Below are 23,853 nucleotides of genomic sequence, written 5' to 3'. Positions count from 1 at the left end.
CTGAGGCTGAAGGGCCTGGGACATGTACGGCTCCCTAATGATGCTGTCCTGTATACAACCAGGTGGCAAAGTCAGCTCTGCTACATCACCACACAGACAACTATACAAGGGGTGAAATCACTGAGCCCCTCCGCTACTGACCCCAAACTGGACATTTATTCATTCTGGCAGGGTTTGTGAAAATCTCCTGTGCAATGATGGAGCTAGCTACCAAAGACCCCACTGTTCCCCATCACCAGGGCCGGTGCCAGCACTGATCACCCTCCATGTGCAGCAGCTGGCACCTCTGCACCAGGGCCGGCACCAGCCTTCACTCCTCCCCCCGCAGCCGCCGCTTGGTTGCGTCCTCCTCCCGTCTATATATAGAGGGCGCAGCGCTCGGCCGCCAGTACCGTGCAGAGTCCGGGGGTGTGCGGTACTGCAGGAGGCGGCTGCATCATGAAGACGATCATCGCTGCGTACTCCGGGCTGCTGCGGGGTGAGCCGGGCTCCTGGCACTGCCATTACTGCTGCCCTTTACTGCATATGGCAGCGGCCCTTTATTACCGTGCCGGCGGCCCTCTACTGCTGCCCTTTATTTCCGTGCCGACGGCCCTTTACTGCTGCCCTTTATTACCGTGCCGGCGGCCCTTTACTGCTGCCCTTTATTTCCGTGCCGGCGGCCCTTTACTGCTGCCCTTTATTTCCGTGCCGACGGCCCTTTACTGCTGCCCTTTATTACCGTGCCGGCGGCCCTCTACTGCTGCCCTTTATTTCCGTGCCGGCGGCCCTCTACTGCTGCCCTTTATTACCGTGCCGGCGGCCCTCTACTGCTGCCCTTTATTTCCGTGCCGGCGGCCCTCTACTGCTGCCCTTTATTTCCGTGCCGGCGGCCCTTTACTGCTGCCCTTTATTTCCGTGCCGGCGGCCCTTTACTGCTGCCCTTTATTTCCGTGCCGGCGGCCCTTTACTGCTGCCCTTTATTTCCGTGCCGACGGCCCTCTACTGCTGCCCTTTATTACCGTGCCGGCGGCCCTCTACTGCTGCCCTTTATTACCGTGCCGGCGGCCCTTTACTGCTGCCCTTTATTTCCGTGCCGGCGGCCCTTTACTGCTGCCCTTTATTTCCGTGCCGGCGGCCCTTTACTGCTGCCCTTTATTACCGTGCCGGCGGCCCTTTACTGCTGCCCTTTATTTCCGTGCCGGCGGCCCTTTACTGCTGCCCTTTATTTCCGTGCCGGCGGCCCTTTACTGCTGCCCTTTATTTCCGTGCCGGCGGCCCTTTACTGCTGCCCTTTATTACCGTGCCGACGGCCCTTTACTGCTGCCCTTTATTTCCGTGCCGGCGGCCCTTTACTGCTGCCCTTTATTTCCGTGCCGGCGGCCCTTTACTGCTGCCCTTTATTACCGTGCCGGCGGCCCTTTACTGCTGCCCTTTATTTCCGTGCCGGCGGCCCTTTACTGCTGCCCTTTATTACCGTGCCGGCGGCCCTTTACTGCTGCCCTTTATTTCTGTGCCGGCGGCCCTTTACTGCTGCCCTTTATTACCGTGCCGGCGGCCCTTTACTGATGCCATTTATTTCCGTGCCGGCGGCCCTTTACTGATGCCATTTATTTCCGTGCCGGCGGCCCTTTACTGCTGCCCTTTATTACCGTGCCGGCGGCCCTTTACTGCTGCCCTTTATTTCCGTGCCGGCGGCCCTTTACTGATGCCATTTATTTCCGTGCCGGCGGCCCTTTACTGCTGCCCTTTATTTCCGTGCCGGCGGCCCTTTACTGCTGCCCTTTATTTCCGTGCCGGCGGCCCTTTACTGCTGCCCTTTATTTCCGTGCCGGCGGCCCTTTACTGCTGCCCTTTATTTCCGTGCCGGCGGCCCTTTACTGCTGCCCTTTATTTCCGTGCCGGCGGCCCTTTACTGCTGCCCTTTATTTCCGTGCCGGCGGCCCTTTACTGCTGCCCTTTATTTCCGTGCCGGCGGCCCTTTACTGCTGCCCTTTATTCCCGTGCCGGTGGCCCTTTACTGCTGCCCTTTACTGCTGCCCTTTATTCCCGTGCCGGTGGCCCTTTACTGCGGCCCTTTACTGCTGCCCTTTATTCCCGTGCCGGTGGCCCTTTACTGCTGCCCTTTACTGCTGCCCTTTATTCCCGTGCCGGTGGCCCTTTACTGCTGCCCTTTACTGCTGCCCTTTACTGCTGCCCTTTACTGCTGCCCTTTACTGTCATGCCGGCGGCCCTTTACTGCTGCCCTTTATTTCCGTGCCGGCGGCCCTTTACTGCACAATCAATTCTAGGCTAATTTGCTGGTTAGTGATTGGGGGCACCTGCTGCTGATTCCTCCATTATCTGCTATTACTGGGTGCATCACATTCTGACCTCTGGGCTGCAGCGCTTGCGCTCCTGCTGTTGGGGGCTTGTGGTCTGGAGTAATGGTATAGGGTCCTCTGCACTGGGGCTGCAGGTTTCTATCAGACAGATGTATGATAGATGATGATGCAGAAACTTGCAGTCCTATGTAAGGCTACATAGAAATAATTGTGGAACTTGTTGACAAACTCAGCTGAGCTACACAAGTGCATTTTTCTACTTCATCCTCCACAGATACACATGCATTAGTCTGCATCCTGTGGCTTTAGATTGGGGTAGGACTACCACACCCAGCAAGACCTCCCTAATGAATGTAGGAATTTAGATTGGTGCAATTAATGCTGATGTAGCAGAGCTGGATTTTTCATGCCAAAGATGCATGATTTGCCGTCTGCTCAACATGTAAAATCCAGCTCTACTACACCTGCATATATTGCATAGAGCAAAGTCCTATCTCTTCCTCTACTTATGCATCTGTGGGCTTGCTGGGGGTTGTAGTTCAACAGGTGGCAGAGCAAAGCACTATCCTCTATCCAGGAATGTCGCAGAGCGGAGTCAGTGTGTGACAGATTATGTGTAGTATTACATAGGACTGCAGGAATCTGAATTGCCATTACTCGTTTATCAGAATGGATCACCTGCAGTCCTGTGTAACTATTGAGCGCAATGACAAAATGAAATGTGCCCAATTAATGCATTAATGTGTAACCTATGGCTCTGTCTAACGAAGCTACCACCCTCATTATTCTGCTGTTCTTGCATGCTGGGAGTTGTAGTCCCACCCCAGTTGGGAGATAGACCGTTAATGCAAGGGATATGTCCCAGGTGTAGTTAGTAATTATTGGCACATGATGCCGGGGTCTGCGGACCACCAGAGCATAGAGGATGTGCAGAAGATGGAGAGGAAGTAAGCGGAATGTCTGAGTTCCAATATTACAGGAAGTTTATCTTATAGTATCGGGGTCTTGTAGATGTATAATAAACCCCCCACCCATGATGTAAAGCTCAGACTGATCCATTGTAACAAGGACAGAGAATATTTGTTCTTCACCTGACAGAACTGGGCAGACTGTAAACCATTGTAACAAACCCTCAGCTGTGGCTTTCTGGCCGTGTTTTGAGCCTTCAGATGTCAGATTGTTTCCATTCACTGATGGCAGCAGCGGTCTGGATAGCGAGGAGGCATTCACAAAGTGGAAGAGTTACAGGACTTGTGCTCATACAACAATGGGTTAAAGTGTTACATTACCAGTACTAGTAACCATTAATAATCTCTTCACTCCTCTGCTGCTCAGGTGTCTGTTCTGAACCTGCAGCTATGACTTCTGTGACTGCTGCAGACAATCACTGGCCACACATGATATCCGAACCTGGGCGGCTGATGAGCCAGTGACTTATCACCGTGGATAATGGAAGTCAGGTCATTGCTGCATCTACATTCATCATCCATATGCACCCTCATGTAGAAATAGTGAGTGCAGCTCTGGAGTATAATACAGGATGTAACTCAGGATCAGTAATGTAATGTATGTACACAGTGACTGCACCAGCAGAATAGTGAGTGCAGCTCTGGAGTATAATACAGGATGTAACTCAGGATCAGTAATGTAATGTATGTACACAGTGACTGCACCAGCAGAATAGTGAGTGCAGCTCTGGAGTATAATACAGGATGTAACTCAGGATCAGTAATGTAATGTATGTACACAGTGACTGCACCAGCAGAATAGTGAGTGCAGCTCTGGAGTATAATACAGGATGTAACTCAGAATCAGTAATGTAATGTATGTACACAGTGACTGCAGCAGCAGAATAGGGAGTGCAGCTCTGGGGTATAATACAGGATGTAACTCAGGATCAGTAATGTATGTACACAGTGACTGCAGCAGCAGAATAGGGAGTGCAGCTCTGGAGTATAATACAGGAGGTAACTCAGGATCAGTAATGTATGTACACAGTGACTGCACCAGCAGAATAGTGAGTGCAGCTCTGGGGTATAATACAGGATGTAACTCAGGATCAGTAATGTATGTACACAGTGACTGCAGCAGCAGAATAGTGAGTGCAGCTCTGGAGTATAATACAGGAGGTAACTGAGGAGCAGTAATGGAATGTATGTACACAGTAACTGCACCAGCAGAATAGTGAGTGCAGCTCTGGAGTATAATACAGGATGTAACTCAGGATCAGTAATGTATGTACACAGTGACTGCAGCAGCAGAATAGTGAGTGCAGCTCTGGGGTATAATACAGGATGTAACTCAGGATCAGTAATGTAATGTATGTGCACCGTGATTGCACCAGCAGAATAGTGAGTGCAGCTCTGGGGTATAATACAGGATGTAACTCAGGATCAGTAATGTAATGTATGTACACAGTGACTGCACCAGCAGAATAGTGAGTGCAGCTCTGGGGTATAATGCAGGAGGTAACTCAGGATCAGTAATGTAATTTATGTACACAGTGACTGCACCAGCAGAATAGTGAGTGCAGCTCTGGGGGATAATACAGGATGTAACTCAGGATCAGTAATGTAATGTATGTACACAGTGACTGCACCAGCAGAATAGTGAGTGCAGCTCTGGGGTATAATACAGGATGTAACTCAGGATCAGTAATGTATGTACACAGTGACTGCACCAGCAGAATAGTGAGTGCAGCTCTGGGGTATAATACAGGAGGTAACTCAGATCAGTAATGTAATGTATGTACACAGTGACTGCACCAGCAGAATAGTGAGTGCAGCTCTGGGGTATAATACAGGAGGTAACTCAGGATCAGTAATGTAATGTATGTACACAGTGACTGCACCAGCAGAATAGTGAGTGCAGCTCTGGGGTATAATACAGGAGGTAACTCAGGATCAGTAATGTAATGTATGTACACAGTGACTGCACCAGCAGAATAGTGAGTGCAGCTCTGGAGTATAATACAGGATGTAACTCAGGATCAGTAATGTAATGTATGTACACAGTGACTGCACCAGCAGAATAGTGAGTGCAGCTCTGGGGTATAATACAGGATGTAACTCAGGATCAGTAATGTAATGTATGTACACAGTGACTGCACCAGCAGAATAGTGAGTGCAGCTCTGGGGTATAATGCAGGAGGTAACTCAGGATCAGTAATGTAATTTATGTACACAGTGACTGCACCAGCAGAATAGTGAGTGCAGCTCTGGGGGATAATACAGGATGTAACTCAGGATCAGTAATGTAATGTATGTACACAGTGACTGCACCAGCAGAATAGTGAGTGCAGCTCTGGGGTATAATACAGGATGTAACTCAGGATCAGTAATGTATGTACACAGTGACTGCACCAGCAGAATAGTGAGTGCAGCTCTGGGGTATAATACAGGAGGTAACTCAGATCAGTAATGTAATGTATGTACACAGTGACTGCACCAGCAGAATAGTGAGTGCAGCTCTGGGGTATAATACAGGAGGTAACTCAGGATCAGTAATGTAATGTATGTACACAGTGACTGCACCAGCAGAATAGTGAGTGCAGCTCTGGGGTATAATACAGGAGGTAACTCAGGATCAGTAATGTAATGTATGTACACAGTGACTGCACCAGCAGAATAGTGAGTGCAGCTCTGGAGTATAATACAGGATGTAACTCAGGGTCAGTAATGTAATGTATGTACACAGTGACTGCACCAGCAGAATAGTGAGTGCAGCTCTGGGGTATAATACAGGATGTAACTGAGGATCAGTAATGTATGTACACAGTGACTGCACCAGCAGAATAGTGAGTGCAGCTCTGGAGTATAATACAGGATGTAACTCAGGATCAGTAATGTAATGTATGTACACAGTGACTGCACCAGCAGAATAGTGAGTGCAGCTCTGGAGTATAATACAGGATGTAACTCGGGATCATTAATGTAAAGATGTCGCTGTAAATTGTTTTCTGTGAAGGAATTCCCTTGGACAGTATTCCGTTTCTGTATTTTGTTCTCCTCCCTCCATTCTCTGCACAGGATCTTGTGTCTTCTTCTTTACCTGACACTATAAATATTTACACTTTGTTCCTCCTCATGAAATAACCAGCGGCTTCTCGGTTACATGGCTCCCTGCGATCCGCTGTGAGAACCGACTGTAGGATTTCATGGTCATTTACTATTTATAAGCCTCATGGACCAGATTCCTTTGCTGGACAGGTGGGAAGGTGGAGATCATTGGCCGGTCAGAGCTGGATGACGAGTCGCCTCATTTTTTTTAGCTCCTATATATCAAATTTTACATAATGTTAGGGCCCCTGTATACAATAAATTTCTTTAATCTGGAATCCAATGTTTCCAGCAGTGTTGGGGGGATTTCCCCAGTCTATCTTCTCCAGTTTGTGTTTGTGCAGTGCATCTAATTGAAATAGTTTTCTTTCTTCAAGATTATAGATCAATATTTAGATACTAGATGGTGGCCTGATTCTAACGTATCGGGTGTTCTAGAATATGTAGGTAGTATATAGCACAGGCTACGTAGTATATTGTGCAGTGTCGTAGTATATACCACAACCGACGTAGTATATAACATAGCTACGTAGTATATGAGAGAGCTACGTAGTATGTAACACAGCGTATGTAGTATATAGCATTGTTATGTAGTATATAACATAGCCGTGTAGTGTATTGCACAGGTATGTAGTATATTGGTCGGCCACGTAGTATATAGCACAGGCACATAGTATATAACAGTCACATAGTGTGTTGCACAGCTACGTAGTAATATAGCAATGTGGGCACTATATGCGTGGTTAAAAAAGAATTAAAATAAAAAATAAACATATACTCACCCTCTGACGGCCCCTTGTAGTCCTCTCGCCTGTGTGTGGTGCACGCGGCAGCTTCCGGTCCCAGGGTTGGATGAGCGCAGGACCTGTGATGACGTCATGGCAGGTCCTTCTCGCATAGCATCCTTAGCACCGGAACCTGCTGCTTGCACTGCTGAGGACAGGGCGCACATCGGAGGGTGAGAATAACATATAATAATAATAATATTATTATTATATTATTATTATTATTATTATTATTATTATTATTATTATTATTATCTGATTGCATTACACCGCAGTCTGTTAACTCTGGCATTAACCCTATGTGAGCGCTCAGCGTTGACTGCAGGGCAGCAAAGCAGCGGCCATTTCGCTGCCAGACTATGGCCGTCGCTGATTGGTCGTGGCAATGGTCGTGAGCGTTTTGCCAGGACCAATCAGCGACTTGGATTTCCAAGACAGACCCTTAGACAATTATATAGTAGATACACTTGTAAGTTTTTTAGCCATAGTGCATCATATAAGATATCTTTATTATTTAATGAGCTCCCTCTAGTGGTGGCTGCAGGTAGCCAGTATTCTGTATTTCAGAAATTCGCAGTTCTGTATCCAAATACTGAAATTGCAGAAATTCTTTATTAAATGTATTAAGTTGTTAAAGGTAAGTAGAGCCTTGAAGAAAAAAAACAATATTCTTGATCTGGTGTAGTTTAATAATCCTATCAAATCATAGTAGGCATTCTTGGACTCTCCAACAGGCAGGGCATGCTGGGATTTGTAGTCACACCGGTCTCCATAAAAGTTAGTTGGACTTACCATATACTCCAGAAATTAAAGTTTCTTCCATAAGATTAATTTTCGGTCCTTGCCGAACCTCTGGCACTGAAATGGTCCTGGTAAAATATGCGGCGGATAAGGAAGGTTTGTGGAGGCAGTCCAGTGTGTCGGGTCTGGAGCGGGGGTCCATTGGTTTATGAGCCGTGTCCTTCTTTAACTGTTCCGGCCACAGCAAGGGAGATCCAGGAATTGGGCAAATAAAAGTGCCGCCATGTTGGGCGCTGCACCCCAATTCTCTGCTAACTTCTGATCTGCTTTAAAATGTAGATCTTCTCTAGTCACATACCAAGCTGCATTCAGAAATCCTGCCGGTCTGGTTTCTGTACATAGAATACTACAGTGCGTCGAGAGTTGTAAGTTTGGCGTCTTAGTGCACTGCAGGTTCTAGAATACTCCAGTCACACCCAGAGCTGCATTTAAGGCTTTTACTTGGAATGTGTCACATCCAGAGCTGCATTCATGGCTACTGCTTGATTTTTTTTCGGCGAATAGATAAACTAATGAGGGATGTATATCTCTGCAGGGACGGGATCCAGCATCCTCTCCACAGTCCATGACCTGCCCTCCATCCCCTGGCTGTCGAAGTCTCGTGTGGAAAGGCATCTTCAGATTTTCTCGGTGCTACAATGGGTTCTCAGCTTCCTTGCTCTGGGTAAGATCTTTACTGTTCTACCAGATCTCCATTTATGGCAGGTGCTGCAAAGCTGCAGGGGTAAAAATGGGTTAAAACCAATCTGCTTATTCTAATGTGTTTCTATGTCTCGCAGGGGTGGCGTGCACCATCATCCTCCTCTACATCTTCTGCACCGACTGCTGGCTCATCGCTGCTTTATATCTAGCCTGGTTGGTGTTCGACTGGAACACCCCCAATAAAGGTACGATTATTCCTTCCCCCACTAACTCTGCATAAATAAATGGTTCAGATTACACAGTTTCTTATATCCATATCATATAAGACAATCTGTCTTTCTACACTTATGAGCCTCTTCTGCTCCACCTGCCTTCTAGTCCGAAACCTCCCCCAGTCCAAACCCATCTTAGCCATTACAAGATGGCTTGTCGGCTCACTGAGTCGCTGAAGGATCAGATATCTGCTGCTGCTTTCTATTAAGTGTTTCTTCTCGCAGGGCTGGCTTCACAGCTACACTGCTCAGTACTATTGTATAATGGCCTCCATGCTGCTGCTGCACATAAGCTACATAGGAGAACCGGAATCCCTCATATCTGTGTATGTTAATCATGGCCGCCAGTCTTCACCCACTGAAAGCTGTAGATTGAGCTTGAGGAGGAGAAAAGTGATGAAACGTTTTCTAGAACTATAACAATACTTTTTTACATGATTTTTGAGGCTTTTTTGTCCTGAATAGAAATAGCAATGTAAGATGACGGCTCCTGTGTCCGGATCTCTCCTCACCATCTGCCTCTTCAACAGATTTCTTAAAAATGCGATGAGATTTTGATTTTGATTTTGTGCATCTCTAGTAAAGACCTTCTTACATGGGCTGAAGGATCCTTATAACACTGGTCTCAATCCCTGGCCTCTGCAAACACCACGCATCAAACAATGAAAAACAAAACTCCTTCATGGGTGCATTGTCTGTGGCCCTAAAATCATTGCTGAAGCCAAGTCGCCCCAAATAAATGGGCTATGTGCTACCTACAACATGCACTGTAAGGAGCTATTACATTACTTATCCTGTATTATACCCCAGAGCTGCACTCACTATTCTGCTGGTGCAGTCACTGTGTACATACATTACTGATCCTGAGTTACACCCTGTATTATACTCCAGAGCAGCACTCACTATTCTGCTGGTGCAGTCACTGTGTGCATACATTACATTACTGATCCTGAGTTACACCCTGTATTATACTCCAGAGCAGCACTCACTATTCTGCTGGTGCAGTCACTGTGTGCATACATTACATTACTGATCCTGAGTTACACCCTGTATTATACTCCAGAGCAGCACTCACTATTCTGCTGGTGCAGCCACTGTGTACATACATTACATTACTGATCCTGAGTTACATCATGTATTATACTCCAGAGCAGCACTCACTATTCTGCTGGTGCAGTCACTGTGTACATACATTACTGATCCTGAGTCACATCCTGTATTATACCCCAGAGCTGCACTCACTATTCTGCTGGTGCAGTCACTGTGTACATACATTACATTACTGATCCTGAGTTACATCCTGTATTATACCCCAGAGCTGCACTCACTATTCTGCTGGTGCAGTCACTGTGTATATACATTACTGATCCTATACTGATTATTTTTAATGCAGCATTGATTCCATGGTGCAGTAGTGTGTGGGGGAAGAAGTTACATACAAGTACATATATCAATGAACAATGTATCTGTGATGGAGTGGTACTGAGGGGGTCCTGCCATTGGGGGGGGGCCTTACAATCTACAAGATACTGGGGAAGGAGACTGTAGGTTGGGTTGCGGCAGGTCCAGTTGTGATGGTGACAGGTTACGTTTTAAGGTTCCTAATGTTGGAGACAATCGGGCTTCTTGCATTCCGGAGGATGGTGGACACTCGGGAGAAGTCTTGGAGGCGGTTGGGTGAAGAGCGTCATTGAGCGCAGGAGAGGAGGTCTTGTGAGGACCGGAGATTACGTGAGGGAAGATATCGGGAGATTAGTTCGGAGATATATGGAGGTGACAGATTATGGACGGCCTTGTAGGTCAATGTTAGTAGTTTGAACTGGATTCGTAGGGTAATTGGGAGCCAATGAAGAGATTTGCGGAGAGGCGGAGGAGTAGCGAGGAGAGGTGGATTATTCGGGCAGCAGAGTTGAGGATGGACTGGAGAGGTGTGAGTTGGCATGGAGGCCAAAGAGGAGGATTTTCCAGTAGTCGTGGAGGGAGATGATGAGGGCGCTAACATTTTAGTAGATCCAGAGTTGAGGAACGTTTGGATTCTGGAAACATTTGTGAATTGTAGGTGGCAAGAGCTTGGCTGGGCGGTGTGACATAGGAGACATCTAGTCCAGGGGCGTAGATCGGAGCATCAGCAGACAGGTGCTACTGGAATCCATGGGACTCTTGAGTTTATTCAATCCAAAAGTATTCATGGAGAAGAGTAACGATCCAGGACAGAGCCTTGAGGGACACAACCGAGGATGCGTTGAGGAGGTAGTGTGGGAGATGCTGAATGTGTGGTTTTGAGGTATGAGGAGATCCAGGATAGGGCGAGGACCTTGTCAAGGAAGAAAGGATCTGTAGTAGGAGGCAGTGGTCAACTGTCGCAGGCAGAGGACAGGTCTAGGAGCACAGAGAATTGTCCATTGTCTTCGGCAGTAAGTCATTAATAATTATGGTCAGTGTAGTTTTGGTGGTGAGGACCGAAGTCTGATTGTGGGTTGTCGAAGAGCGAGTTGGATGCAAGATGGGACCTGTTTGAGGAGTTTGGAGGTGAAGATGAGCAGTGATTTGGGGTGACAGCTGGATTTAGAGGTCGGGGGATAGTTTATTCCGGATCGTGGCAGGTGTAAGAGGGGAAGGTACTGAGGTTCTCAATAGGTTGAGGAGATGGGTTATGGCCGGGATAAGCCTGGTGGGGAGGAGGTGGGATTTGGAATATAGGGAGTGAGCTCTCCTTCAGTGATGGTGGGGGGCAGGTTATAGGGGTGGTGGTCTGGTGTTTGGACTGTCGGTGGTTGCTCAGTGAAGACATTTCTTGTTTGCTGCACATTAGGAAAAGATCGACCAATCTTCTGCTGAAATGAGGGAGGTCGGTAGAGGGATTTAAAGGGACGGTCAGCACAGAATGACTGTTCAAAGTGCAGACACTTGGTGCACCATGGCACAGCCAAACTGTATGTGCACCGTCCCAGGTTTCAATCTGTCTTCTCCCCTCTTTGGCTCTATAATGCCAGAGCTGTCAGTGGGGGGGATTAGAGATGGTGGGAAGGGGGCACTTAAATGTTCGGCCACTCCAGCAGAGGACTAGAGTCCAATGCTGACGAGTGTGGTGGGGTGAGAATATGGCGGAGAAGAGCAGGTGTGTGACTGTCCAGGTGGGGGAGGTTTTATTTTCAAGGGGGTATTAACTGCTGGACTTGGGAGAGGGGGCAGGAGAAGATGTCAGGGATGAGCATGTGAATAGGTGGTGGTCAGATGGGGAACAGGTGGATGAAGATGAGGTTGTGTCCATCTGTGTGAGTGACTGTGGAGGAACATTGTGTAACCAGAGAATAGTCCTGATATACATCCTGTATTATACTCCAGAGCTGCACTCACTATTCTACTGGTGCAGAAAGCAACGAGTTTAGACTGTATTTACTGAGTGAGGAAGGAAGGAGTGCAGCTCTGGAGTATAATACAGGATGTACCTCAGGATCAGTAATGTAATGTATGTATACAGTGACTGCACCAGCAGAATAGTGAGCACAGCTCGAGCATAATACAGGATGTAACTCAGGATCAGTAATGTATGTACACAGTGACTGCACCAGCAGAATAGTGAGTGCAGCTCTGGGGTATAATACAGGATGTAACTCAGGATCAGTATTGTAATGTATGTACACAGTGACTGCACCAGCAGAATAGTGAGTGCAGCTCTGGGGTATACAGGATGTACCTCAGGATCAGTAATGTAATGTAATGTATGTATACAGTGACTGCACCAGCCGAATAGTGAGTGCAGCTCTGGAGTATAATACAGGATGTAACTCAGGATCAGTAATGTAATGTATGTACACAGTGACTGCACCAGCAGAATAGTGAGTGCAGCTCTGGGGTATAATACAGGATGTAACTCAGGATCAGTAATGTATGTACACAGTGACTGCACCAGCAGAATAGTGAGTGCAGCTCTGGGGTATAATACAGGATGTAACTCAGGATCAGTAATGTAATGTATGTACACAGTGACTGCACCAGCAGAATAGTGAGTGCAGCTCTGGAGTATAATACATGATGTAACTCAGGATCAGTAATGTAATGTATGTACACAGTGACTGCACCAGCAGAATAGTGAGTGCAGCTCTGGAGTATACAGGATGTACCTCAGGATCAGTAATGTAATGTAATGTATGTATACAGTGACTGCACCAGCCGAATAGTGAGTGCAGCTCTGGAGTATAATACAGGATGTAACTCAGGATCAGTAATGTAATGCATGTACACAGTGACTGCACCAGCAGAATAGTGAGTGCAGCTCTGGGGTATAATACAGGATGTAACTCAGGATCAGTAATGTATGTACACAGTGACTGCACCAGCAGAATAGTGAGTGCAGCTCTGGGGTATAATACAGGATGTAACTCAGGATCAGTAATGTAATGTATGTACACAGTGACTGCACCAGCAGAATAGTGAGTGCAGCTCTGGAGTATAATACATGATGTAACTCAGGATCAGTAATGTAATGTATGTACACAGTGACTGCACCAGCAGAATAGTGAGTGCAGCTCTGGAGTATAATACAGGATGTAACTCAGGATCAGTAATGTAATGTATGTACACAGTGACTGCACCAGCAGAATAGTGAGTGCAGCTCTGGAGTATAATACAGGATGTAACTCAGGATCAGTAATGTAATGTATGTACACAGTGACTGCACCAGCAGAATAGCGAGTGCAGCTCTGGAGTATAATACAGGATGTAACTCAGGATCAGTAATGTATGTACACAGTGACCGCACCAGCAGAATAGTGAGTGCAGCTCTGGATCCAGGTCATGTTACAATAGAGCTGTTACATGGTAGCGATGCTTCAGCTGTTGCAGTAACTCTTCCCATTCTCGATACACTCCAAGTTTCTGCTCATTGACTGAAAATCAGTGATCATAAAAGTTGTGACATTGTGTTCCTCTGTCCGGGTTTCTGGGCCATTTACCGCTCTCATCAGCCGTCATCTCATCTTTGATTCTCATTAACCCTTTCCAGGTGGCAGACGATCCTCGTGGGTGAGGAACTGGGCCATGTGGCGCTACTTCAGGGACTACTTTCCTATACGGGTGAGTGTTTCCGATGTCTGTGACTTCTTATAAATTGGGGGCAAAAACATTAGAACGCTTTAGTTTTTAGTGACTATGGAGCCTCCTGATCGCCAAAAATAAAAGCGGAATGTGGTACGGACGGCAGACGACCAGTTACTAGTCTGCACTTCCATTTTGGGGTTCAGTGGGGTCTTGGATCTGGACCTCCACCAATCAAAACTTCTGACGCATCACTGACTTGTGAAAAGTTTCATTAAACTTTCAACCATAACTTTGTGGCCCCCTGTGTTTGGGGAGGGTCTCGCCTCCTCATGGGCTGGCTTACCACCCCAACCCTTCGTTGACTTGTGACTCCGAGGACGTTAGGACTACTTTGTTAGGACTACTTTGTTAGGACTACTTTGTTAGGACTACTTTGTTGGGACTACTTTGTTGGGACTACTTTGTTGGGACTACTTTGTTGGGACTACTTTGTTGGGACTACTTTGTTGGGACTACTTTGTTGGGACTACTTTGTTGGGACTACTTTGTTGGGACTACTTTGTTGGGACTACTTTGTTGGGACTACTTTGTTGGGACTACTTTGTTGGGACTACTTTGTTGGGACTACTTTGTTGGGACTACTTTGTTGGGACTACTTTGTTGGGACTACTTTGTTGGGACTACTTTGTTGGGACTACTTTGTTGGGACTACTTTGTTGGGACTACTTTGTTGGGACTACTTTGTTGGGACTACTTTGTTGGGACTACTTTGTTGGGACTACTTTGTTGGGACTACTTTGTTGGGACTACTTTGTTGGGACTACTTTGTTGGGACTACTTTGTTGGGACTACTTTGTTGGGACTACTTTGTTGGGACTACTTTGTTGGGACTACTTTGTTGGGACTACTTTGTTAGGACTTTCCCAGGCTGAGGATTAAGTTTCTTATCTGGGACAATTACGGAATTGGACTTTGCCATGGCCACTGATGGGACTCGATGGGTGCAGGGAGCTGGCAGATCTTTATCATGGTGGCCTCATGTGCCACTTTGTAGGTCAGTGGGCACCAGGTATGAGATGCCAGCTGCAGTCTTTGGTCTGAGGCGTTGATGGCTTCTTCTATTATCTTCCAGCTGGTGAAGACTCATAACCTGCTCCCCAGCCGCAACTACATCTTCGGCTACCACCCTCACGGGATCATGTGCTTGGGGGCCTTCTGCAACTTTGGTACTGAAGCCACCGGAGTCTCCAAAAAGTTCCCTGGTATTAAGCCTTACCTTGCCACGCTGGCTGGGAACTTCAGGATGCCTGTATTAAGAGACTACTTAATGTCTGGAGGTGAGTTCTGACCTCTGTGTAATATCTTCTAGGCACAGGGAATTGTATTTTAAGCAATTGTCCGGCAAGAGAATCCCATTCCCTGTGTCTGGGGATGGTTCTAGTTCTCAGCTATTGGGGTAACGACGCCCTCACTCTGCCAACAGGGTGCAGTGCGGACCTTCCAAAAAGAACCCCCTTTAAGTATGAATTCCCATAAAAGAATGTTAGCCGAAAATTAATTTTTGTTTAAATCCTGTTTAAGTGTCTATAAAATGATCTTTAATGAAAATAAGACCTCCATGCAATTCCAACAATGGCCACTGGGGGATTTTAGACTCCAACTTCCTGTTTCAGTAAATTCACATGTACATAAGCAGCAACAAAGCGACTCCAACCCATCTATTGTACGAGTGCATCTAATGAGCGGGTGAAAGCCGTTATACAGGAGGAGGTGAGCTGTGACATCACCTATTGTGAATGGTGGATCCTGTGTTATCTACTATATATAAAGGTGTTCAGTCATTGTACAGGAGGAGGAGGTGAGCTGTGACATCACCTATTGTGAATGGTGGAGCTTGTTATCTACTGTATATAGAGGAGTCATCAGTCATTGTACAGGAGGAGGAGGTGAGCTGTGACATCATCTATTGTGAATGGTGGATCCTGTTATCTACTATATATAAAGGTGTTCAGTCATTGTACAGGAGGAGGAGGTGAGCTGTGACCTCACCTATTGTGAATGGTGGATCCTGTTATGTCATTGTAATCCTGCCTCTGCTGATAAGGAGCCTGCTGAAAACTCTTCCTGAAACCATACCGGAGTCTAAAATAGCCTCGGTGGCCACTGTAAAAATGGCAAGATTACTTTTTTTTTTTTTTTTAAATTTAATTTTAAAGGGAACCTGTCACCCCCAAAATCGATGGTGAGCTAAGCTCACCGGCATCAGGGGCTTATCTACAGCATTCTGTAATGCATTCTGTAATGCTGTAGATAAGCCCCCGATGTAGCCTGAAAAGAGAAAAAGACGTTGGATTATACTCACCCAGGGGCGGTCCCTCTTTTGGTCTTCACGCTCCGGCGCAGGCGCACTGTCGGTCCTGTTGAGGGCAGAGCAAAGTACTGCAGTGCGCAGGTGCTGGGCCTCTCTGACCTTTCCAGCGTCTTCGCACTGCAGTACTTTGCTCTGCCCTCAACAGGACCGACAAAGTGCGCCTGCGCCGGAGCGTGAAGACCAAAAGAGGACGTCGTGGAATGAAGATGGGAGGCGCCGGACCGGACCGGAGACGCCCATTTGACCAGACCACAGCGGGACCGCCCCTGGGTGAGTATAATCTAACCTCTTTTTCTCTTTTCAGGATACATCAGGGGCTTATCTACAGCATTACAGAATGCATTACAGAATGCTGGAGATAAGCCCCTGATGCCGGTGAGCTTAGCTCACCATCGATTTTGGGGGTGACAGGTTCCCTTTAACTTATGACTTTTTTCCCAAAAAAATGTTTTAAGAAATGACACTTAAGACAAAAGGCTTTTCTGACTACATTTTCCCTTTTTAAAGGGGATATCAGATTAAAAATACAATGGCCACCTTCTTTTAGAAAGTCCGATTCACTGGTTGTGTAGTATTTACTTACTTTGCCTTTAAATCACACTGTGCTGCAATACCATGAGTGACCTTTGGGCGTGTGTGGCGCTGTTTTCACAACAAACGAGTGAAGTTTTTCTGACACAGAATGTGAGAAGGTAAATTAAACACCCCCATGACGCCTTATTAGAGTTGCAGCAGTGCCAATGTCCACAGCCAGCTGACCTGAACTGCAATACCACTAACAACCTGTGCACAAAAGTGGCGCTTTTTTTTTTTTTTTTTTTTTCCTGTGGTCAGATTTGGAGCTTCGGCAGGGATTTAATCACTTGTTGGATGGGGTCCGTCAGCAGGTGACCTCCTCTCGTCCCGTTTCCTGTGTCCTCTCCCCCCAATCGCGAAAATAAAGCATTTGACTTAAGTGACTAAAATAGCCGAGCGTTAACTCTCCACCCGTGGCGTTATTCCAAAGTGGCGGCATCTTGCCAGACTTCTGTAGCATTGACGACAATCTGATTCAAGGTCACGGAGAGAAAGGTCCGAGGTCTAGAGAACAGAGCGCTGATTGACCGCAGTGCACAAGCCAGGCACTGAGATCGGGGAATTTTTATTTCACTTGTTTAGCTAGAATTTATGGGGAGCAGAGGAGGTAAGACTGGGGGGGTCACTGGGTCCATGAGTTATTCCAAAGTAATCCGCTACTAGCTGTAAACTATTCTCACAATAACACTAATTTATGACTAATGTAAATGTGCTGTAACTCGCTACTGCCCCCTGGTGGCCAAAATAAATATGCAATATAAATTGCCATTGATGAAACTGCAATTACTACTGTACAAAATAGATAAATGTTGTTGCTTTATTTCTACAGGAATCTGTCCAGTGAACAGAGACACGATAGACTACATCCTATCCAAAAGTGGAACTGGAAACGCCGTGGTGATCGTGGTCGGAGGCGCTGCAGAGTCTCTGGACAGCCGACCGGGGAAAAACTCTGTGACCATAAAGAAGAGAAAAGGATTTGTGAAAATTGCAATACAACACGGGTAAGAGAAGTAATAGCTTGTAACTAAAAGCATGAGCGGTCATAGGGGCAGTATTATAATAGTTATATTCTTGTATATGGGGCAGTATTATAATAGTTATATTCTTGTACATATGAGCAGTATTATAGTAGTTATATTCTTGTATATAGGAGCAGTATTATAGTAGTTATATTCCTGCACATAGGGGCAGTATTATAGTAGTTATATTCTTGTACATAGGGGCAGTATTATAATAGTTATATTCTTGTACATAGAAGCAGTATTATAGTAGTTATATTCTTGTATATGGGGCAGTATTATAATAGTTATATTCTTGTATATAGGAGCAGTATTATAGTAGTTATATTCTTGTACATAGGGGCAGTATTATAGTAGTTATATTCTTGCACATAGGAGCAGTATTATAGTTATATTCTTGTACATAGGAGCAGTATTATAGTAGTTATATTCTTGTACATATGAGCAGTATTATAATAGTTATATTCTTGTACATATGAGCAGTATTATAGTAGTTATATTCTTGTACATAGGGGCGGTATTATAGTAGTTATATTCTTGTACATAGAAGCAGTATTATAGTAGTTATATTCCTGCACATAGGGGCAGTATTATAGTAGTTATATTCTTGCACATAGGAGCAGTATTATAGTTATATTCTTGTACATAGGAGCAGTATTATAGTAGTTATATTCTTGTACATAGGGGCAGTATTATAGTAGTTATATTCTTGTACATAGGGGCAGTATTATAGTAGTTATATTCTTGTACATAGGAGCAGTATTATAGTAGTTATATTCTTGTACATAGGAGCAGTATTATAGTAGTTATATTCTTGTACATAGGAGCAATATTATAGTAGTTATATTCTTGTGCATAGGGGCAGTATTATAGTAGTTATATTCTTGTATATAGGAGCAGTATTATAGTTATATTCTTGTACATAGGAGCAGTATTATAGTAGTTATATTCTTGTACATGGGGCAGTATTATAGTAGTTATATTCTTGTACATAGGAGCAATATTATAGTAGTTATATTCTTGTACATGGGGCAGTATTATAGTAGTTATATTCTTGTACATAGGAGCAGTATTATAGTAGTTATATTCTTGTACATGGGGCAGTATTATAGTAGTTATATTCTTGTATATAGGAGCAGTATTATAGTAGTTATATTCTTGCACATAGGAGCAGTATTATAGTAGTTATATTCTTGCACATAGGAGCAGTATTATAGTAGTTATATTCTTGTACATGGGGCAGTATTATAGTAGTTATATTCTTGTACATAGGAGCAATATTATAGTAGTTATATTCTTGTACATGGGGCAGTATTATAGTAGTTATATTCTTGCACATAGGAGCAGTATTATAGTAGTTATATTCTTGTACATAGGGGCAGTATTATAGTAGTTATATTCTTGTACATAGGAGCAGTATTATAGCAGTTATATTCTTGTACATAGGAGCAGTATTATAGTTATATTCTTGTACATAGGAGCAGTATTATAGTAGTTATATTCTTGTGCATAGGGGCAGTATTATAGTTGTTATATTCTTGTACATAGGAGCAATATTATAGTAGTTATATTCTTGTACATGGGGCAGTATTATAGTAGTTATATTCTTGTACATAGGAGCAGTATTATAGTAGTTATATTCTTGTACATAGGAGCAGTATTATAGTAGTTATATTCTTGCACATAGGAGCAGTATTATAGTAGTTATATTCTTGTACATAGGAGCAGTATTATAGCAGTTATATTCTTGTACATAGGAGCAGTATTATAGTAGTTATATTCTTGTACATAGGGAGCAGTATTATAGTAGTTATATTCTTGCACATAGGAGCAGTATTATAGTAGTTATATTCTTGTACATAGGGACAGTATTATAGTAGTTATATTCTTGTACATAAGAGCAGTATTATAGTAGTTATATTCTTGTACATAGGAGCAGTAGTATAGTAGTTATATTCTTGCACATAGGAGCAGTATTATAGTAGTTATATTCTTGTACATAGGAGCAGTATTATAGTAGTTATATTCTTGGACATAGGGGCAGTATTATAGTAGTTATATTCTTGTACATAGGAGCAGTATTATAGTAGTTATATTCTTGTATATACAGTATATTCTTGTACATAGGGGCAGGATTATAGTAGTTATATTCTTGTACATAGGGGCAGGATTATAGTAGTTATATTCTTGTACATAGGGGACAGTATTATAGTAGTTATATTCCTGTACATAGGGGCAGTATTAGATTGTTAATTTTATACTTGTACAGATGTGTGTAGTCTCCACAATGTCTCTCCAGCTTTGCCATTGCAGCAGTCAGTCCAGGCTGAGAGTTGTAGTCCTTCCTGGGATTTGTACTTTCTCAGCAGCTGGAGGACTACAGGTTGGAGACCCTTCCTTTATAGCAGCCCATAGATACATTTTTTTTTTTTTTGTATTTCCATATAGGGCCGATCTTGTCCCGGTCTATTCCTTCGGGGAGAATGAGGCTTACAAGCAGGTTGTATTTGAAGAAGGCTCTTGGGGTCGCTGGATACAGAGAAAATTCCAGAAATATGTGGGATTTGCCCCATGTGTCTTCCACGGCTGCGGGTTCTTGTCTGCAGACAGCTGGGGTTTGGTGCCCTATGCTAATCCGATTAACACCGTGGGTGAGTAGATACTTTGTATGCGAGCTACTTATTGACTAGTTACTAGTGATCAACCTGTAAAATGCTTATTTTTTTTTTTCCCCCTTCACTTTTGGAAACAATTTGGGCAAGTAATGTGGCAAAAATGGCAAATGGGCAAAATGATGTAGAAGGTAAATTCCAGGTGATAACTTTCTGGTTATCTACTGGCACCCAACAAGTGGACTCAATGGCTCGTATAAAAAGTCAGCTTAACGACAAAATTGCTGGTGCGAAATATGTCGAATTCATTAAGAGGCAGGTTTTTTTAATGAATTTGTAGCTTAACTGCTGTGCACCTTCACCAGAAATGTGCTCCAGTCTGGGGGCATATACTCGGAATTTGTTGGGAGCCATTGGCCACACTAGATCCCTCCCGAACAATGCTCCGTTTTTATAAAGTGTCTGCCATGTAAATGAGAAGACGCACAGTTAATGCTTAACAGCGTCTGCAAGTGAACACTGCCATCTGTTAGTCAGATGATGGGGGGGGAAAAGCAAAAGCGGAGAAAAATGCATGAACAGGAACTAAAGAGCAAAGTGCATGTTCCCTTGGGGGGAGAGATTGGAGGAGACACCAGGTCAGGTGATACATGTGTTGCAGTTAGGAATGATAAAGGGCAGAGTTGGGACCTGGACTGTAGCAGGACAGACGTGTGGTGCAACGAAGTTGGCTTATAGCCGCCATTACAAGTGACTATAAACAAAGGAAGAACAGATTTACATTGTAGAACCTTTTATTGGTCTCTAACCTGTTAACCTTGTTTTTGTATCCATATTATTCAAATTACTGTTAGAATAATTAATTTTGTGTTAAGTTACAGCTGTCCTCAAGCAACTTCTGCCATTTACTCCAAAGTTTTTGCATAACATTTGAAGTTTCTCTTCTGCAGTATTTCTCTAAAATTTGGGCAAAAATCTTGAATTTTTCAAACATTATAGTGAAATGTGTAATTTTTTTTTTTTATCCTCCAGTTGGAGAACCCATCACAGTCCCAAAGATGGAACAGCCAAGCCAGAAGGACATTGACCTCTACCATGGCATGTACATGACCTCTCTGGAAAAGCTCTTTGACAAATACAAAACAAAGTTTGGATTGTCAGAATCTGACATGTTGGAGATCAATTGAAGCTGCTGCGCACTGAGCAATTACCGTACGGGAAAGAGCTTATCTTGAATCGAAGGGCGAGCGTTCGTGACTCATCTACAGGAGCTTCGTCAGCACCCAAGCTCTATGTTGTCCTTTTTTAGATGATACAGCAATTCTCGTTTCTTGGTAACGACTGCATCTGCTCCAGTGATTTGTCTCTGTGCTTAATGATGGATGGTTCCTGGCTGGTGAAAATGAATATCTAAGGACCTTCTGGCCTTCATGATGCCACGATCTGTTGTACTCCCCAATGACTTGCTCCGGTTGTGAGCTGGACATTGAGCACCGTCCGGAGATATCTCCTGCTGAGTCTCATTAGGAAGTGAGACTTCAAGACACTGAAGACTTTCCCATGCTCTAGTTATGGTTGGCGTTGGAGAACGTCCATGATGGAAGAACCAGGAAGTCGGTTGACCCATAGACATCTAGCTACATGTGACCAATCCATACTGTGTGCAAAGGGTATTTCTTGAGTAGATGTAGCCATTATTAGTCAGTATTGTGTTTAGTATCTTATAAAGCTCTTGTATCTTACTCTTGCCCTTCCAATATGGAAGGACCTAAGGTAGATATTGATGTCCAGTTGTAGTGTCCCTCCAAAGGAGACTTGAGGTGAGGACTTCTTGCCCTTTAAAGACTGTTTTTGACAAGTCTACATGACCAGATGACAGATTACCTTCTGTGACATCACCTTGTGTACAGTGATATCACTAGTACTTGGCCCAGGAGGCTAAGGCAGTCTTTGCTTTGACTTGAAGACCACACTAGGCTCAGAGAAGCTTCCATTTTGTAGGCCCTCAAGACAAGAACACTGGCCTCTTTGCACTAAAATGACTTTGGGTCCCCATTAGAAATTTTTACAGCATGGTTTCCAGTAGTATACATGTCCCTGTGTGGGCGCCAACTACTCCATCTTGGGTCAAGATGGTTATAAAACCTTCTCTTGGCTCACACCATCCTTTCTCCCATGGGACACCAATTATCTATTTGCTCCCTTTCTAGAGGTAATTCTCCTTCATTCCCAACTCCAGGGTGAAGGGGCCAACAAAAACTTAGCTTGGTTACCTATAACATGGGCCTGTCCCGATCTCTATAATTTCATCAAACCTTCATGTCATTAAGTAAAAACAGCTGGTCAGTACTGGCTGACGGCTCATGGCACAAGTAAGATCCTCGTTGGCACAAAAGTTACATATCTGTACTAACCCTGAATTCCATGACATGTCTGCCCAATGCCAGTCTGCTGCTTTACATAGAACAGCCCAAAGAAAGTCCTGTACTGTTGTGTTATATAGAGGGTCTAATTACCTGTTGACATTAAACTCCATACACCATGGAAGTGGCCATTTGTGGGCTTCTTTACTGTGCTGGTGCCCAGCTATAACTTTATTATTGGGTGGCACAAATATTGCAACTTTTTTTATTTTAGTCCAGGCTTTTCACTTTCTATGGCTGACGCCAATATATATATATTTTTATTAAATCACTCTGATTCTAAACCTCATCTCTCTGCACAAGGGTTTTTCTTGACTCCCTTTATCTCGTAGCACATGCAATGCAAGTTGGTAGCGACCCCTATTTTTTTTTTTTTTTAATATTATTTAAGGGTAAAAACCAAATCCATTTTATAATTTTTTTTTTTTTTTTTTAAATCGTATAGATGGCTCAGGTTCACACCAGCCCAAAATGAATTTGCACTGTTAGGCCATTGGAATGGTCTGATAAAAACCAATGCCTCTAAAGGGCAGTGGTCTCTAATTGGGGACTACCCAAATATGGCGCCATTCCGACACCCTAAATGGTGGGTGCCATTTTTAGTTCCAGTGTGGACCCTGCCGTAACCATTTCCTGCCCACCATTCAGCTTTAAGAATGTCTTTTGTAATCCGAGGACACAAATCATAAAGTGCATCTTTTATTTTTAATGAACTGGTTGACGGATAATTATCGCGTTCCTCGTTAGTGGTGTTCTCCACAACCTTTCTTCCCGGAGCGGATTGTTTGATGTGTGGACATTGGACGCGTCAGTAATTATTTACCGTGCCTTGATCTGTTCTGTGGTACTTTATGATGCGTTTTCTCATTGCTCTGCTGTAATATATATGCATTATTTTTGTACACATAGCTATAAATAAATCTATGATCCGATATCGTACAACTTCTA

The 23,853-nt window shown here is 44.4% G+C and overlaps 1 protein-coding gene across 1 annotated transcript; it reads left to right on the top strand.

Moving 5' to 3' along the window:
* The first annotated feature begins 393 nt into the window (after nucleotides 1-393).
* On the top strand, nucleotides 394-23,853 carry DGAT2 (diacylglycerol O-acyltransferase 2). Its single transcript, XM_069759392.1, has 8 exons — nucleotides 394-478; nucleotides 8,483-8,611; nucleotides 8,727-8,834; nucleotides 13,867-13,937; nucleotides 15,034-15,238; nucleotides 17,678-17,852; nucleotides 20,319-20,521; nucleotides 21,515-23,853. Exons 1-8 carry the CDS (start codon nucleotides 439-441, stop codon nucleotides 21,667-21,669), a joined length of 1,086 nt encoding a protein of 361 aa, XP_069615493.1. The 5' UTR covers nucleotides 394-438; the 3' UTR covers nucleotides 21,670-23,853.

The sequence above is a fragment of the Ranitomeya imitator genome, chromosome 3, assembly GCF_032444005.1.
Source record: "Ranitomeya imitator isolate aRanImi1 chromosome 3, aRanImi1.pri, whole genome shotgun sequence".
Classification (NCBI taxonomy): Eukaryota; Metazoa; Chordata; class Amphibia; order Anura; family Dendrobatidae; genus Ranitomeya; species Ranitomeya imitator.
Note: the sequence above shows the minus strand (reverse complement) of the source record. Positions and strands in the feature narration are given on the sequence as shown.

What these genes read in the sequence shown, in the direction of transcription:
- DGAT2 (XM_069759392.1), top strand. Translation starts at nt 439, where the DNA reads ATGAAGACGATCATCGCTGCGTACTCCGGGCTGCTGCGGG. An exon ending in TCTCAGCTTCCTTGCTCTGG is followed by an intron (nt 8,612 to 8,726) that starts GTAAGATCTTTA and finishes TATGTCTCGCAG; the next exon opens with GGGTGGCGTGCACCATCATC. An exon ending in CTGGAACACCCCCAATAAAG is followed by an intron (nt 8,835 to 13,866) that starts GTACGATTATTC and finishes AACCCTTTCCAG; the next exon opens with GTGGCAGACGATCCTCGTGG.